Source organism: Sciurus vulgaris (genome assembly GCF_902686455.1).
Source record: "Sciurus vulgaris genome assembly, chromosome: 2".
Classification (NCBI taxonomy): Eukaryota; Metazoa; Chordata; class Mammalia; order Rodentia; family Sciuridae; genus Sciurus; species Sciurus vulgaris.
In genome coordinates this window covers 142142565-142159672 of record NC_136462.1, presented here as the reverse complement: position 1 = coordinate 142159672, position 17108 = coordinate 142142565, and the positions used below count along the sequence as shown (strand labels likewise).

At 35.4% G+C, this 17108-nt stretch overlaps 1 protein-coding gene across 5 annotated transcripts in view; it reads left to right on the top strand.

The window, feature by feature from the left end:
- CHD2 (chromodomain helicase DNA binding protein 2) overlaps positions 1–17108 on the top strand; it is a gene marked incomplete at its 3' end in the record, with an annotated part of 120447 nt that overhangs the window by 59329 nt on the left and 44010 nt on the right. For all 5 annotated transcript variants that reach the window (XM_079127368.1, XM_079127366.1, XM_079127365.1 and 2 more), the window contains 9 exons: positions 1474–1636; positions 1888–2040; positions 4803–4874; positions 7603–7752; positions 8784–8932; positions 9852–9948; positions 10377–10469; positions 13106–13276; positions 14640–14815. In XM_079127368.1, coding sequence (XP_078983494.1) covers positions 1474–1636; positions 1888–2040; positions 4803–4874; positions 7603–7752; positions 8784–8932; positions 9852–9948; positions 10377–10469; positions 13106–13276; positions 14640–14815 — 1224 coding nt within the window. The remainder of the gene's footprint in view (positions 1–1473; positions 1637–1887; positions 2041–4802; positions 4875–7602; positions 7753–8783; positions 8933–9851; positions 9949–10376; positions 10470–13105; positions 13277–14639; positions 14816–17108) is intronic.

Genomic DNA, 17108 nt, shown 5'->3' with positions numbered 1-17108 from the left:
TGGTATAAGAACTAATATAATGTAAGCACAGTGCTTACATTATATTAGGTATGAAAAATAATCTAGATATGATTTAAATTATTTAAGACGATATTGATAGATTATAGGCATATACTGCATTTTATATCAGAGACGAGCATCTATAGATACCCAAGTCACTTATATTGTAATATAGAGGTTGAATTCAATCTTATGGCTTTTATACCCATACCAAAAATCCCACTTCTCCAACTATACCAACCCAGTGTATTCTATACATAACTGTGCCAGGACTACCACTGACAATATGAATAATAAAAGTAGGTTTAAATTAATTTGTTTATTTTAAAGTATATTCCATGAGAAATAGATAATAGTTGAATACTTAAGATGGGTTTTCTTCTGTGTGTTTATACCACCAATGGAATATGTAGATATACTTATTTTGTTTAGTTTTCATTTTCAGGGATCATTTTGTTTTTTAATTATTTATAATGTTTATGGAATTCCAAAGAAAAGATATAAAACCTGGTATGTTCAAAGAAAGCTACCTTCCATCCTTGTACCCTCCATTCTTCTCTTTTTTCACGTTGTTGTTAGTTTTAACATTTTAATGCTTATCCTTTCTTTATGTCTTCATTTAAAAATATAACCATATGCCTTTTAACTTTTTAATTTTCTCCCTCAGCTGCATGGTAGCACACCTATATGTTTCTCTACCTTCTTTTTTTTTTTTTTTTTTTTTTTCCAGTTGAAACACACTCTGGTGTATATAATAAAGATACTTGTTTTCAGTTGCATGGTATCCCATTGTGGATCTATAATATAGCTTATTCAGTCAGTTCCCTAGTAGTGGCATTTGAATTGCTTTAAATACATTACTTGTGTAAATATTACTGCAGTGAAAATCTTGAGGTAGACTTCTAAAGTGTGGCTGAGAGGCACATAAAGAAATTTCACTACCCAGAAGGAGGATTTTTAATACTTTGGAGTTTATGGTTAAGAATTACACATGAGTGTGCTTAAATATGTGTATTTCTCCTCCCCTCATTTCCATTTTGATGAGTCATTTACAATTTGTCATATAAAATACTTTTTTATAACAGTTATAATGGTATATAGCTTCTAAACTTATGGTCTATCTTAATTTATTTAATTAATGTCTTCTTGTTATGACCTGTTTCCAGTTTCATATTGCAGTAAAAGCATTTCAGTGATAATCTGTTTTCTTTTTGTGTGGGTATTGGGTCTCGATCCTTTTATTATCCCTGTGTTCAGTGAGGTTGAAATACCAAGTAGAATAAGTAACTTTTCAGTTATGAATGGAGATTTTAGAGATTGTAGTTCAGTGACTGGGGATGTATAGTAAAAATCCCTCCCTGCTTTTTAAATTTCTCTTAGACCTTTTTGTTTTTTTAATAATATCATATATCTTCAGGTACCAGTAACTGTTTTTCTTGAATCTAGTAGTATCATTATCATTTTAATTTGCAGATGGATATTGACCAGGAATTACAAGGCACTTGCCAAAGGAACACGAGGCAGTACATCTGGTTTCCTTAATATTGTGATGGAACTGAAAAAATGCTGTAACCACTGCTATCTGATTAAACCTCCCGAAGAAAATGAAAGGGAAAATGGACAGGAGATTCTTCTGGTGTGTAGTTCCTATTGTTCACAATTACTTTCTCAAAATGAGTTTAGTTTCTATAGGTGCTTTTATCAATATACTCATTTTCCTCCTTGATGATACTTCCAAGGAGAGCATCAAAAGAAACTTAAACACATGAGAAAAGTTAAGTAACTGGGAAAAATCTAACAAGTATAGGATCACAGGTACCAGATTAAAAAGAACATTTCAATAGTTGTGTTTGAACATGGTGATTAGAATGTCTTTTTATTCTTCAGTCCCTGATCAGGAGCAGTGGGAAACTGATTCTCTTAGACAAACTGTTGACAAGACTTCGAGAAAGGGGAAACAGAGTCCTTATCTTCTCTCAGATGGTGAGAATGTTGGATATCCTGGCTGAGTACCTGACTATTAAGCATTATCCTTTCCAGGTAAGGTAGTTCATTAGTTTTGTGGTCCCCCCTCCCCCCAAACCAGTAAGAGTACTTGGCTTGTTAAGGTAGCAAACAAAAAATTTCCTGCTTAAAAATATTTAGTTTGAGCCAGGCACGGTGGTGCACGCATGTAATCCCAGCGGCTCAGGAGCTTGAGGCAGGAGGATCTCAAGTTCAAAGTCTGCCTCAGCAAAAATGAGGTGCTAAGCAACTCAGTGAGACCCTGTCTCTAAATAAAATACTAAATAGGGCTGGGGATGTGTTTCAGTGATTGAGTATCCCTGAGTTCAAGCCCCCCTTCTCCCCCCTAAAATGTAGTTTTTGAGGTGTCAGTTTTTACTTCATTGTCCAATTTAGGTTAATCTGTAATGAAAATGACTGTGCATATCATTCTTATTTTTTGGGTGGAAAGGATTAGAGAAAGGGGAACTAGGCATGAGGAAAGTATGTTAGATGGTTCTTACATCTTCAGGTCTGTGGTAAAAGTAAGAAGGATGTATGAACCCAATTCTAGAAGCCCAAATCCTAGAAAGAAAACAAGAAAGAAAGGAAGCATTATACTTTACCCCAAATGAAGTTGACCCTGGAGTGAGTCTAGAACAAAGAACAATATGGGTAATTGAAACCTTGCTGTACCCCAAAGCAAGTGGTGATGGTCTTCCCTCTGTGGAATTGTCAGTACAGATTCTTTCCTTCACTCTGTAATGTTCTATGGGAAAAGAGTTTGTTCAGCATAATAATATTTTGAGGGGGTGTTCAGTATATGAGAAGTTTATCTTTGACCTGTTTATAGACATGCAGATGTGATATATAGTTTTTTTGTGTGTGTTGTCTATTAAGGTTTACTTTATTCATTTTACATTTTAAGTTTTTTGGTTCTGGGGATTGAACCCAGGGTCACATGCCTGATAAATGTGTCCTTTCCACTGAACTGTACTCCTAACTCTTTAGATTTATTTTTTAAAATTATTTTTCTTTTTGAACTCTGAACTGTTGTACTAACTCATATAATGACAGTAGTATGGAAGGAACTTGGAGTCAGTGATTATCTTTTAAGAAGGCCTAGTTTTAATACTTAACAACAAATTATCTATCAGAATACCTTGAAAGACATTGTTACATTCAGAATATATTATGTGGTCTTTATTTTCTATTATGCTATCTTTTTTGTGTGTGTGTGGTAGTAGGGATTTAACCCAGAGACTTGTGTGTTCTAGGAAAATACTCTACAACTGAGCTTTATCCCCAGCCCTCTTTATATTTTTCATTTTGAGAAAGGGTCTTTGATGGCCTTGAACTTGGAATCATTCTGACCTAACTGGCACTAAAGACATATGTGACTGTGCCCAGCTCATTTGGTCTAACAACTGGTTTAGCTTAATATAACTTGCTGTTGTCAAAAAACAGCACAGTGCAAAGGGATCACTTAGTGTGTTGGATTGCTGTGAGTTTTCATTTCTAGGTAATCATTTGATGTCTTATAAATCAAGAATGCATTACTCTTGGCCTGAGAAGGTGGCTTAGTGGTAGAGGATTGGCCCCAGGCCCTTGGTTCCATCTACACACACACCCACACACCCACACCCGCACCCATAGTGAGTGTGTAACTCTTCTCTCTAGTGAGTAACTCAGCTGAGATTCTTCAGGTCTATCACATCTAATCAGTATCAGTGACTTAGGTAGTGTCTTAATGTCTTTTATTAATCAGAGTTTTAAAGGGAGTATTCTGATTTCAAGTATAGGCTGTGATCCTGCCATTTAAACATATCGTTGGTTCAGGGTTCTGAGTAGAATTGTAATAAATGTGAAAGAAAAAAAGGAGCTTCCTATATGTGAGTGGACTTGAGTTCAGGTGGGTTTTGGTCCAGTTGCAGAGCTCTGGGGAGATGTAGGTCCTTCATAGATTCTACCTGTAGCCAGCCATTCCTTGGGTCAATTTTGCCTTTTGTAAAATGGGGTATCTCAGTACTAAGTGCTGATGGTAAGGGATCAAAATGTTAAAACAACTTTAGCAAGAAATGCTTTATATGTGTAGCATACAGATAATATTTCTTCACTATTTGTTTTATGTATTAGGTAGTTTTACAATGGCAAAGTTTTTTGTGTCTAGAATTGACAATGTTCTCCAACAAAAATATTGTATGAACTAGTAAATGCCAGAGGTTCTCTTGAATTGATGTTGTAGTTTGGCTGCTTAGACACTTTATTCTGATTTCAAAGTGTAGTTTTGGAAAAGCTATTATATGTGATCAGTTAATTTTAAATTTTCAATGATTCTACAAAATATTTTTTTAAAGTAAAAATTTTTTTTTTTGTTTAAATAATACCACTTAATAGTGGTATTTTTAACCGCATTACCTAAGAAACATGATTATTTTTTGCAGGAGTTATTTACTAAGTGTCCATTGGCATTATTTCCTAATCTCTCCAATACTTACAAATATAGAAGTAAACCATGCCTCTAAGCACAGGCTGGGTTTTCATCTTTCTCCTTATAGGTCCTGGCAGTCATTCTGATCCTTGGACAAACCTAGATAGCTGTTTGAATCAGAAGCTTCTGACCTTGAGTTTGTAATTGGAGAGCTCAGGTCACATAGGGTATGCTGCTTACGTACAGCCCCTTCATAGCACTTTGCCAGCGCTTTCTGGTTATATTTACTCCGTGGGTGTTTGGGTGATAAAGATTGCAAGTCGGATGTTCTATTCTTAGTGTAGCTGATCTTCCGACCTTATGATTTTCTTGTGGTTTATTTTTACAGCGTCTGGATGGTTCCATCAAGGGAGAAATCCGAAAACAGGCACTGGATCACTTCAATGCAGATGGGTCTGAGGTACTCTATGCATGTCTTTGTTATTTGGGCAACTTGGGCTCTGTATCAAGAGGAGAGTCTTTTCAGATTTATGTATTTTGTTTCAGAAACATTTTGTAGTGTAGGTTCCTTGTCTCGAGAAGAGAATGAGAAATCTCTAATATAAAAGATGCCTATTTTTTTGTTTATATGCCATAAAAGCATATATATGTTTGTTTTGCTTCCTGATCTGAATTAATGACAGTTCTCTAGTGGCTTTGAGATATAAGTTCATGGGCTTGGAAGAACAGTAAAGTAATGGAGGAGGTGGGCTGATTAGTATGTTTGCCATGTCTCAAATTTGTTACGATGTAGCTTACTTAATGTTCCTGTTCTGCTTAGCAGCAACATTTTTAAAATTACCAAGTGTTCCAGTTGGAGTTGGTATTGTAAAGTTTGTAGTTTAGGATACCTCTACTTAAGAACTACTTAAAATAGATTAGAAACTCTGATTATACTGTATGTTGTATTCAAATTATCAAATACTGTGGAATTTGAGAGAAGTGAGAGAAAAGAGCTTTAGTGTAAATAAAAGAATAATGTACAGAGGTAAAGGAAGTAGTGTAGTAGAGAAGAAGAGTAAGAAGTGTCTGGAAGAAGATGTGAATTTCTAGAGTCTGGCTTACGTTTATTTTGCTTTTGTTTTTAAATAGAATAGATTTATGTTCTGCCTTCTGAAAAGCTTTAAAAATTCAGTGTCTAATCTATTATTAACAGAATATTATGCCTTCTAACTCTAGATTCACAGATAACCCTATTATACTGGTATTCTGGCTGCTTCTGTAGCCTAAAATTTTACTTCTCTTTTAGGACTTTGGGTATTAATCTGTTGAGAATCAAGACTCTGAGTCATTAGGGATGAGGAATTGAAATACTAAAAGCATTGGTAATCACCTAATTCTCATCCCTCTTTTTCCTTCTGTTTCCTCAACTGTCAAATTACAATGATTCTAAAACATAATTCATAATATTGCTATAATGATTAAATTTGATGAAGTTCTATAAAGCACTTGTCACATTGCCTGACACAGTACACACCCAATAAATGTTAAATAAAATAAATTTTTATTATATAGTGCATATTGAATTTGGTTTCGTCTTGCTTTCTGTTAGTTTAAAAGATAGTATGAGATAGTATGAGTTCCCATGACAGATCATATGCCTAGGAGGCACAAGGCCCTAGGTTTAATCCCCATACTTGTGCCCACCCATCCAACCAAAAAGTATAAGTTGAACGTTTCTTACTGTCTTTTTTTTTTTATTTTGGAAAAAAATCAAATCCTAAAATTTCTTTCTATATAATTCTAAATTGATTTCTGCTTTCCCTCATGGCTGTGTATAAATATAGATTCTGCACCATTTCCTGTAGTCTTTTTAAATTAATTCAAAAAAATGAAATACTATTTTGGAAAAAACACGCCATTTAATAAATTTGATGGTAAAGCGCATCTAGAAGGAAAATTGTACAAAGCCCTCATCCGAGAAACAACTTGCTTTTCACATCATTTGAGTGTATTTAATTTATACTGGATAGAACCATTTATTACTTCATATGTGTACCTAATTGGGATCATGCTGCATATTGTTTTGTTGTAACCTTTGATTTAAAATTTGGAGCACTTTCCCCATGTTATTAAACATATTACTTAATTTCTACTATTTCATTGTGCCTGTAACATTGATTTCAATATTTTATTATTGGATATAATTAAGAGCATATGAGCATTGAAAAAAGAGTTTTGCGGATGTTTTGTGAATTTTCAGTTAACTCATCCTAATCTATCCGCCATTTATCCTTAGGCTTCTCTTCAGAGAAGTATTTCTCACAAGGATCACAGACCATACATTGTCACACCTGTTGATTATTCCTTATTGTAATTGTTTAAAGTTCTTTCAACACATTTATTTCTCTTTATTTCCTGTTGCTGTTGAATCTTACTGTTTTACTGTGGAGACCTTTTTTTTTTTGCGTCTACATATGTATGTTAAATATGCCCATTTATCAAGATGTAAACCTACACTACAAGTTTTTATGTTCCATTTCTGTGCCAAAAAGGCATTTGCTTTTGATATATATGATCAAAATCCCTGAAAATAGAAACCCTTTTGACGTTTTCCTCTGTGGCTTATATTGTTTATTCTTTTCCTCTGGCCACATATTTTCCTGAGCTTTCTGCATGTTTTTGTGGTGGTGGAGGATCCTGTGCTCTTCACCAGTTCCAATATGTGATCTATTTAGTGAACTGATTCTGTATTCTCACCAGCCTAACAAATGAATCAATATGTACATAATCAACTCTTTGTTTTTATTAACGGCCTTGCATTAGTATAAACATAATCTCTTTCCCCAGAAAACATGTATCTGGGTAACTTGCTGGAACAATTCCCATGATAATTAAGTTTGTTTGACTTTTGGGTTAATTTCTTGTATAGTAGTTTTAGCCAGGAGATAAAACTCATTCTCTTGCCCCTGTTGCCTTATTAGATTTTACTTTATTCCTTTGTTCACTGCATTGACTCTTCCTTTTAATGAAATGAAAATTCCCTCTGCCATCAAGCCCCTGACCTTCTTTTAGCTTCCATAAAGTTTGTCCATCATATCTCACTTTTCTTCACACCTGCAGGGGTTTCCAGGTATAAGGGCTTATTGGACTATGAAACTGTTTCTGAGAAGGCCACTGCATAAAGTAGTATATTGCATTGTGTACAGGACTTCTGTTTCCTGCTCTCGACAAGGGCTGGTGGCCTGGGAATCAATTTGGCTTCAGCGGACACAGTGGTCATCTTTGACTCTGACTGGAACCCCCAGAACGACTTGCAGGCACAAGCCCGAGCCCACAGAATTGGTCAGAAGAAGCAGGTCAGTGGGGAGAGGCTTCTGGATGTGGCTTTGGGATTGGAGTAAGTGATTTTTTTTTTCAGCCCTTTCAGGATGTTTGTAAAATGCTTATTTTCTCCCATTTTTATTTCATTTTCCCTAAGTGTCAGTCTCTGTTTATTAAGTAGTACATACAGATAAGAGAAGATACCTTTGGGCCAAGATGAACCTAGTAAGGACTCTTAACCTTTCTGTTTGAAAGAATATCAGTTTTCACTTTCTGTGAATTATTCAAGAAAGATGTATGATGTAGACTGATAAGTATGAAAAGTTAGAGCCAAACCATTTCCCTGTTTTTTTTTTTTTTTTTTTTTTTTTTTAATTTTTATATATATTTTTTGGTACCAGGGATTGAACTCAGGGCCACTTGACCACTGAGCCACATCCCCAGCCCTATTTTGTATTTTATTTAGAGACAGGATTTCAACTGAGTTGCTTAGCACCTCACTTTTGCTGTGGCTGGCTTTGAACTTGTGATCCTCCTGCCTCAGCCTCCCATGCTGGTGTGATTACAGGCATGCACCACCATGCCTTCTCTTCCCTGGTTTAATATCAGGTAGTTACTAAATATTCTAGCATTGCTGAAAATGATGTGTTCTTATTCATGGCAGTGTTAGCTTTGTTAGTACATTGGAAAACCACATGCTTGTTTCTTATGTATATGAATCCCAAAGTCTGTTCTATTATTGGCTAACTCATAAGTTTCACTTACGGCCAATGATTGAGTTTTTGTAAAAATTTCCATTACTGAAACTGATTAATCTTTAGTAAGATTTTTTGTTATTAGAACAAAGCTGTAATAACATCTTTTGAAGCAATTTTATTTAAGAGTACAGCCTGCTACATTTTTAAAGAAGCAACCTACTTAATGCTGCCTACTTGGATGGATGGCTTGTAGTCATTTATGGTAATAGAGAACGCAGTTTTTTTCCCCTCTTGGTTTTTGACATAAGGTAACTTTTTTTTTTTTTTTTTTTGACCAGGCATAAGGGTAACATTTTCTTTTCCTACAGGTAAATATTTACCGCTTAGTTACAAAGGGGACTGTGGAAGAGGAAATCATAGAACGGGCCAAAAAGAAGATGGTTTTGGACCATCTGGTGATTCAGCGTATGGATACCACTGGCCGGACAGTCCTGGAAAACAACTCAGGAAGATCCAAGTAAGTGCTAGAAAGATTGGGGAAGTAGGCAGAATTCAGTTGATTTTTATAACCACATTTGGTATAATTCTAAAAGGATTACCTACCAGTCATTGTCAGTCCATTCATTATCTAAGAACAGGCCATAACTGCAAGAAAGATGCTATTTTATTTATTTTTGCTTTCCTTGTCTCTCCCTCCCCGCCTTCTGCTTACATGTCCCTCTTCTTTTTTTCTTGCCTATCCCTTGCTTTTGCTTTTGGCTCCTCATGTGACATACGACAGCAGCAACAGTGGAGCTGTTTGTTGGGTTTCAGCCCAGGATGATGTTGCCTTTGACTTTTCAGCAGTTACACCACCAGACTGAATTGGCAGCTGTTATTTATTTCACTGTTCATAAAAATATTTGTGTGGAGATTGTTGTGCTTTTTCCTAATGAGGACAGAAAGGTATAGATGGAAAGTAGTGAGTTTACATTTTGATCAGATTATTGTCTGCTGTAGCTATGTTAAGGTGAAATCAAATTAGTCTTTCCTAAATAGAATGCTTTCATGTAATTTTCCATGTACAGAAACCTAAGTGAGAAAAACTTCATGAATTGTATTTTGGGCTGGGGTTGAAAAGGTTGAAAATTATCAGTGAGTGAACTTTATAAATTGAAGGGCAGAGAGAACTCTCTTTTTTCATGTTGTTATTCATCTTTCTTGCTTAACCATATAAAGATTAGCCAACTGGACAGTAATTGATTTTTGTAGGCTTCTGATTTACTACCACATACTCATTCTATGGATAAAAAAATGACATATTTGTGGATCATTTTTCTTGAGCTATAACTTATCTTTCCCCCAGTTATTTAACCCCTGTTTAAATGATAGAAGTACATCTCCTTAGTGCTTATTTGACATTCATAAGAGATTGTAACTTCATTTTACTTCTATAGCTCTAATCCTTTTAATAAAGAAGAGCTGACAGCGATTTTGAAATTTGGAGCAGAGGATCTCTTTAAGGAACTTGAAGGGGAGGAGTCAGAACCTCAGGTACTTAACAATGAAGAAAATTTTTGTTGAGTAGATCATTTGTGAGAATCTAAATATTTTGGGAAGCAGAGTCTGAGTCTGTTAGAGACTTATAAAGTATTTGAAGGGACATAGTTTCTTTTTCTTTCTTTACAAAACCCAGTGCTTTTACTAAATTGAACAGGAATAAATGAATGAATACTTTTTCGATTCTGTCTTTTTTCCCCCCAATTTTTCCTGTGGTTTCTTGAGTTTAGCCTTATCATTTGCATAGTTTAAAACATTAGATATAAAAGTCATAGGATTGAGATTGTAAAATAAATAGGATTTCAGAAAAGAAAGTTGGTTTATTACATTTAACATTTTCAGTAAATGTTGAAGACTCTCGCTTCTTTTTTTTTTTTTTTTTTTTTTTTACTTTAAATAACTATTTCTTTCTGTTCTTTTAGGAAATGGATATAGATGAAATTCTACGCTTAGCTGAAACCAGAGAGAATGAAGTGTCAACAAGTGCGACAGATGAGCTTCTGTCACAGTTTAAGGTATGAAGATTTTACTGGGAAATGAATCTTGCATATTGATTCATTATGTAATATTTACTCATGTCTTTGGGCATTTTCTTTGTTCTAGGCACTTTGTTTATCCTCAGTATCATTATGATTTATAAGTATGTTGTAAATGTAATCTCCTGTCCTCCCCATAAAGGTAACCACTGAAGTGGGCTGCCTGCCTGGAGTCTTTGTGCAAAGGAGAATATGATGATAAAGAGGGCTAAGCACGTGTCAGTGGGATGGGTATAAAACCAGAGTATGGAGGGATCTGAGGAACACAAATGGAATCAGATGCTACGTAGCTGGTGACAGTTGGGAGGCTTGGTAGTTCCTGTTATGTAGAGATGGTTAATGGTGTTTGTTGTAACAAAATTAAATGAAGGCTAAATGTGGAAGTTGGGCATCAGATAAACAGGGTGGCATACTGAGCATCATTGGTATTACCAAAAAACTCAGGGGCAGTAATTTATGAAGATAGAAGGATTAGGGAGGCAAGATTTTTTTGAAAGACGTTACCATGTTGCTAGGTTGACAGAAGAACTTGAAAATAGGAAAGTATTGAAGGTTCTAAGAAAAGATGACCAGATGACACATTCCTCCAGAGTAGGCAGAAGAGGGTACAGTCAAAATTCCAGGTAGAGAATTTGGCCTTGGAAAGAAAAGGAAAAATTCATCTTTGGGAAAAGAAGAGAAGATATGGGAAGTTAGTTTGTGACTTTAATTACCAATAAAGTAAGTGAGATATTTGCTGAGAGATGGAAAAGATTTGGGACAGTTGTGGGCGAGTGTGGGGAGGAACTTGATAGGGAGTCAGCTGAATCTAGATGATAGGACTTATATGGTTTTTCTGTGGAGCTAGTTAGCAGGATCAAATGACTTTCTTCATTAGTACTTGTGATCAGAGAAATTGGATCAGCTGGCTGTCCTAAGTTAGAGATTGGCTTGAGAAGCATAGAAAATAAAAATGGCAAAGGTTTCCTAGATGGAAATGAGAATATAGTTGAAAGGATTAACCATGGGTTGATTCCACACAGGATAGAGGAGCAAGAGAGACCTGTGATGGTTAAGTGCAGTAGGCCCATTAGACTCATGGGAGGAGTGGTGAGGATTTGGAAGCAAGCACTACTGTGTGATGTACTCCATGGTTGGCCATCTGTGGAAGTTGTCTTCGTGGAGGAACAAGGGAAGAGTTTTGGGACAAGAGCTCAGGATTTGAGTTCATGCACTTTAGGATGTAGAGGACGCCATGGAAAAGGACAGAGATGGATTATTGTTATTTGTCTTAAGTCAGTTTGACTACAATAACAAAATACTATAGACTGAGCAGTTGATATAAACAGCAGAAATTTGTCTCACAATTTTGAAGGCTTCTGAGATGAGAGTGTCAACATGGCTGGGTTCTGGAGAGGAGTGTCTTTTGGGTTGGAGTGCTCCATGTCATCTTCTCACCGGGCAGAGAGAGAGAATGAGAGACTAGAGAGCTCTCCAGGGTCCCTTTCATAAGGAGACAAGCCCATTGCATTTGTTTTTCAGCTGGATCCTTAATTTGAGAGAATGGTCAGAAGATTTATTTTTGAATAGTCCCACATACCTCTTGTTTTATCTTGGAATTATAAATTCATCGTGTCCTTATTGAAAATTAAAGAGTTAATTTTGGCCAGAAGTCATGAAATTGAGTGGAACCTCCAGAAGCTCTTTTAACTTCACGATAGTCTTAAAGGCTAGGAAGAAGTCATTAAAAGAATGTGGAGAACTGGGATTGTAGCTCAGTGGTACAGACTTACCTAGCACATGAGAGGCACTGAGTTTGATTCTGAGCACCACATTAAAAAAAAAAAATAATAAAAGTAAAAGTAGAACCCAGGCCTGAGGCCTGCACACCACTGCCCAGAGACTGCCCAGAGTCGATTGATATTTCTCTGTAGCCCCAGTCTGGTTCTGGGAAATGCATGCATACTTTGAGGTGGTTTTCTTTCTGGGTATTTACTCTTTCAGTACACATATATATTGAATATTAAATAATGTTTGATATGAAACAGAGTATACTTCTAGGTTTGTTTAGGGTTGTTCCATTTTATACATTTTCACTTTTATTCCTTAGACCACAGTAGACTTTTGAGCATATATAATCATGACCTGCCTTTACAGTTTGGTTTTGATAAATGTCAATAAGGCAACTAGTTGACTAGATGGTAATGAGTGCTTTGAGTATAATGCATTGTTTTTAGATGAACTCCATTGAATAGCAATTTATAGTAATGTAAGTTCATCATGGATTAGTATTAGGTATTCATTTGTAATTAAATCCAAATTATTTGATTAGTGTTAAATTTATTAGAAAATGTATGGAATTTAATAGTCTTTAGTTAAACTTTTAAAAGTTTATATCTTTTCTATTTTTTCCTAATTTTCAGTAAAATTTCTAATGACCCTTGTGGGTTTGACAAGTTGATTTGGGGGGAAATATAAGATTAGTATAAATTATCTGATTATGTAGTCTTATAGGAGTTCTGGTTCTCACAGTGTCTTATTTAAATTAAAAGTACTGAGTAAGTCGATGTCTTGGCAAATGGTGTTTGAAAGTAGAGAAATGTCAGGTAGACAATGGGTTGTTCATTTGTTTTCAGGTTGCCAACTTTGCGACTATGGAAGATGAAGAAGAGCTGGAAGAACGTCCTCACAAAGACTGGGATGAGATCATTCCAGAGGAGCAAAGGAAAAAAGTAGAGGAGGAAGAGAGGCAGAAGGAACTAGAAGAAATTTATATGCTGCCTCGAATTCGTAGTTCCACTAAAAAGGTGATCAAGTGAGATGAAAGATATAAAAGTATTTCTTGTACTGTATAGACTGTTAAGTGCAGGTTATTCAAAGAAGAGGCCTTGCTTTGTTTACCTGACACACAGACCCGCAGAACAGTTCTAGAATGGGAAATGTAGCACAGGAAAATGGGAAATGCATAGAATTCACAAACAGAGACATTTGAGTTAAGTCTTTGGAATTTTAGATTTTTGTGAAATTGCTTTACAGGATCTGAGTTTGACAGATGTTTACATTTTACCTTAGAGATAAGAACTAGTAATTGTAACAGTTCAGATATAATCGCTTCTGCCTTCAACTTTTGGAGAGCCAAATCTTATTTTTGTCTTTAAATGTTCACAGCACGTGGTATAAATACTTAGTAAATGATTACATAACTAAAACCAAGGAACATTCATAGGTTGTACAGCTTATAACAAGCCCCATCTTATTTGATTTTTGTAGCAAGATTGATGTAGCGAAAACAAATTTTATTAATCATTTTGTTGGAGATGGCAAACTTCTATTTGTCCACCACCATAGTTTAAACATTGAACATTTATCAAGTGGCAGGCATAGTTTTTAATGTATTTTCATTTATTGATTCATTCGATTCATGTGAAAACTCTTTGTCATAGGGTCTATAGTATAGACCTTATGTATATATAGTATTTTTTCGTTTTACAAAGAAGACAAAAGCACAAAGAAGCAAAAATGAACCCATATTATATTGGATATTATATATAGTAGATATTATAAAAATATCCAAATATTTTTAATCCATTTTATATATATATATATATATATTTTTTTTTTTTTTTTTTTTTTTAATTTTGGCAGTGCTGGGAATTGAATCCAGGGCCTTGTGCTTGCAAGGCAAGCACTCTGTCAACTGAGCTATATCCCCAGCCCCTACTCCATTATATTTAGTCCATTTTTATCTCATCATATTGTAATGTCTCTGAAACCGTGTCTATCCCAAGCTATATTTCTATCTTTAGATGACATATACCTCCTTTTTTTTTTAATGGTATTGGGGTGGAACCCAGGGGCACTTTGCCTCTGAGGTACATCCCCAGCCCTTTAAACAATTTTTTTTTGTTTTGAGTCAGTTTCTCATTGAGTTGCTTAGGGCCTTGCTAAGTTGCTGAGGCTGATCCCAAACTTCTACTGCCTCAACCTCCTGAGTGGGATTGCAGGCATGCATCATGGTGCTCAGCTTGCCTCCTTATTTGTTAAAGGAAAATTGAGTTGTCTGATATGTTGGGAAGTTCTGAGTATTAAAGAATTAAGATGGGCTGATCTTAGTCTTTTCATCTCTTGACTCTGATACTTGGTAAAGTGTGATCTTGCCTTATTTCTCAGGCTCAGACAAATGACAGTGATTCTGACACAGAGTCTAAGAGGCAGGCCCAGAGATCTTCTGCTTCTGAGAGTGAGACAGATGATTCTGATGACGACAAGAAGCCAAAGCGCAGAGGGCGTCCCCGAAGTGTGCGGAAAGATCTTGTGGAGGGATTTACTGATGCGGAGATCCGAAGGTTAGTAGACCCTGCATTCTTACTTCAGCTTGTATGGAAGAATATGCTATGATATTTGGCTGATTGGATTCCTGAATTTATGACAGAATAGGCAGAGGCTAATACTTAGAAAACAGGCAGAGAAACTTGAGCCATGTTCCAAATCTTCAGGATGATTCTTCCTGCTGCAAAGTTTTTCTCACTTGAGATTTCTTAGGTTTGTTGCTCATCTCTTTTCTGTTTCCCTCCTGTTCTGTGGTTATTCAGTGCATTTTCATGAAGAAGGTTCAATTGGGTTTGTCCACATACACAATCTCAGACATATGTATCTGTATACAAAACAGAAGTAATAGAAATGTAAAATATAAAAATGGTACAATTAAGTCTACCTTTACTAAGTCTCTCCTCTGTTACCCCTACCTCTAATACCAATCTGATCAGTATTAGTACTGATTATCAGGATTGGTGGTGATTTGGTTTGTTTGGTTTATTAATATACACAAACCTATTGTTCTGCAGCTTTTTTTTTTGCCCCACTTAAAATCAGTTTAGACATCTTTCCATATTTGTGCTTATTTCACATTTATACCTGTCTGCCCCCCCCAAAAAACTGATCAAAAGTTGCCACTTCCAAATCATTTCCCCCCCAGTTTTCTTGCTAGCTTTTTTTTTTAAAGCTTTTTTGAAACAAGATTTTTTTAGTTATAGATGAACATAGTACCTTTATTTTATTTATGTATGTGGTGTGAGGATTGAACCCAGTGCTCCCCACACATGCGAGGCAAGCACTTTTCCACTGAGCCACAGCCCAGCCTCATTCATGCTAGTTTTAAAGCCTGAAGGAAATAGAAATTATGATGATAATTAACTTTATGGCCCAATTAGTATTGTAATTATATTAAATGGTCTTTTAATAGCATTATACTTAAAACTGTGTAGTTTTTGTTTCCTCCTAAATATTTCACCTATTCTTTATTAAATTTACTAGGAAAAATTGTAAAAATATATAAATCTAGGCAGATTAGAACATAACATGTCCACACGCTTATCATCTTAAAAATTTCGACTTTGTAACCAATCTTGTGTGTATACTCCACCTCTTCTTTAATCCTTATATTCAGTATTATTTTCAGAAGAATGTACTTTGTGCTGTTGGGTGGAATGTTACGTAGACATTTGTTAGCTTTATCTTGTTTACTGTTCAAGTCTCTCATTCCTCAGTGAATTTTTTTTGACTACTTTTTCTGTTATTGAAAATAGTGTTGGGATGGGAATATAGTTCAGTTCGTAGAGTGCTTGCCTGTCAAGCAGAAGGCCCTGGGTTCAGTCCCCATCAACACACACACACACACACACACACAAAGAAAATAGAGTGTTGAGTTTTTCATGGTTCTCGTATTGCTTGTTTGTTCTATCCGTTTTTGCTTCACGTGTTTTGGGACCCTATGGTTAGGAGCATATATTTTTTAAATTGGTATGTTTTCTTGATAGATTGGCCTTTTCATCATTATAAATAGTCCTTTGTCTCTATTAACAATTTTTATATTAAGGTCTGCTTTTTACCCTGAAATTATATAGCCACTGAATCTTCTTGGGTGTTTGAAACACAAAAAGATGGTATAGTTTTTCGCTTTTTCCTTACAACCTGTCTCTTTGAATCTAATTTCTTGTTTCTTGTAGGCAGCATATTGGTGTATTATTTAAAAAAGTCTTTTTTTCTGTCAATCTCTCTCTTTTTTGGGGGATTGAACCCATGGCCTTGTGTATTTGAGGCAAGCGCTCTACCAACTGAGCTATATCCCCAGTCCCTGCCAGTCACTTTTGATTGGAGTCTGATTCATTTACATTAAATGCAGTTACTGATAAAGTAGGATTTACATCTGCATCTTGCTCTTCATTTTCTCAATGTCATTTTCCCCCCTTTATTTCGCCATTAGTTTGTTCTGATAGATATTTTTAATTACTTTTTCTAAAAATAATTTTTCCCTTTTTAGTTATTTTCTTTGTGGTTTCACTGGAGATTAAAAATAACATGTTGACTTAAACATTTTATCTCAGTGGCCTATAAAACACTTTGATCTAACTTTATCCTTTGTGCTGTTGTCACAAAAATTATTTTTATGTATTATAAACTCATCCACAGTTTATTTTTTCCTCCTATAGAACTGGGGATTGAACCCCAGGCCTTGTACATCCTAAGTAAGTGCTATACCACTGAGCTAAATCCACTGCTCTTTAAAACAATTTTTTTTGGAGAGATGTGATCTCACTAAGTTGTCGAGGTTAGTCTCCAACTTGGAATCCTCCTGCCTCA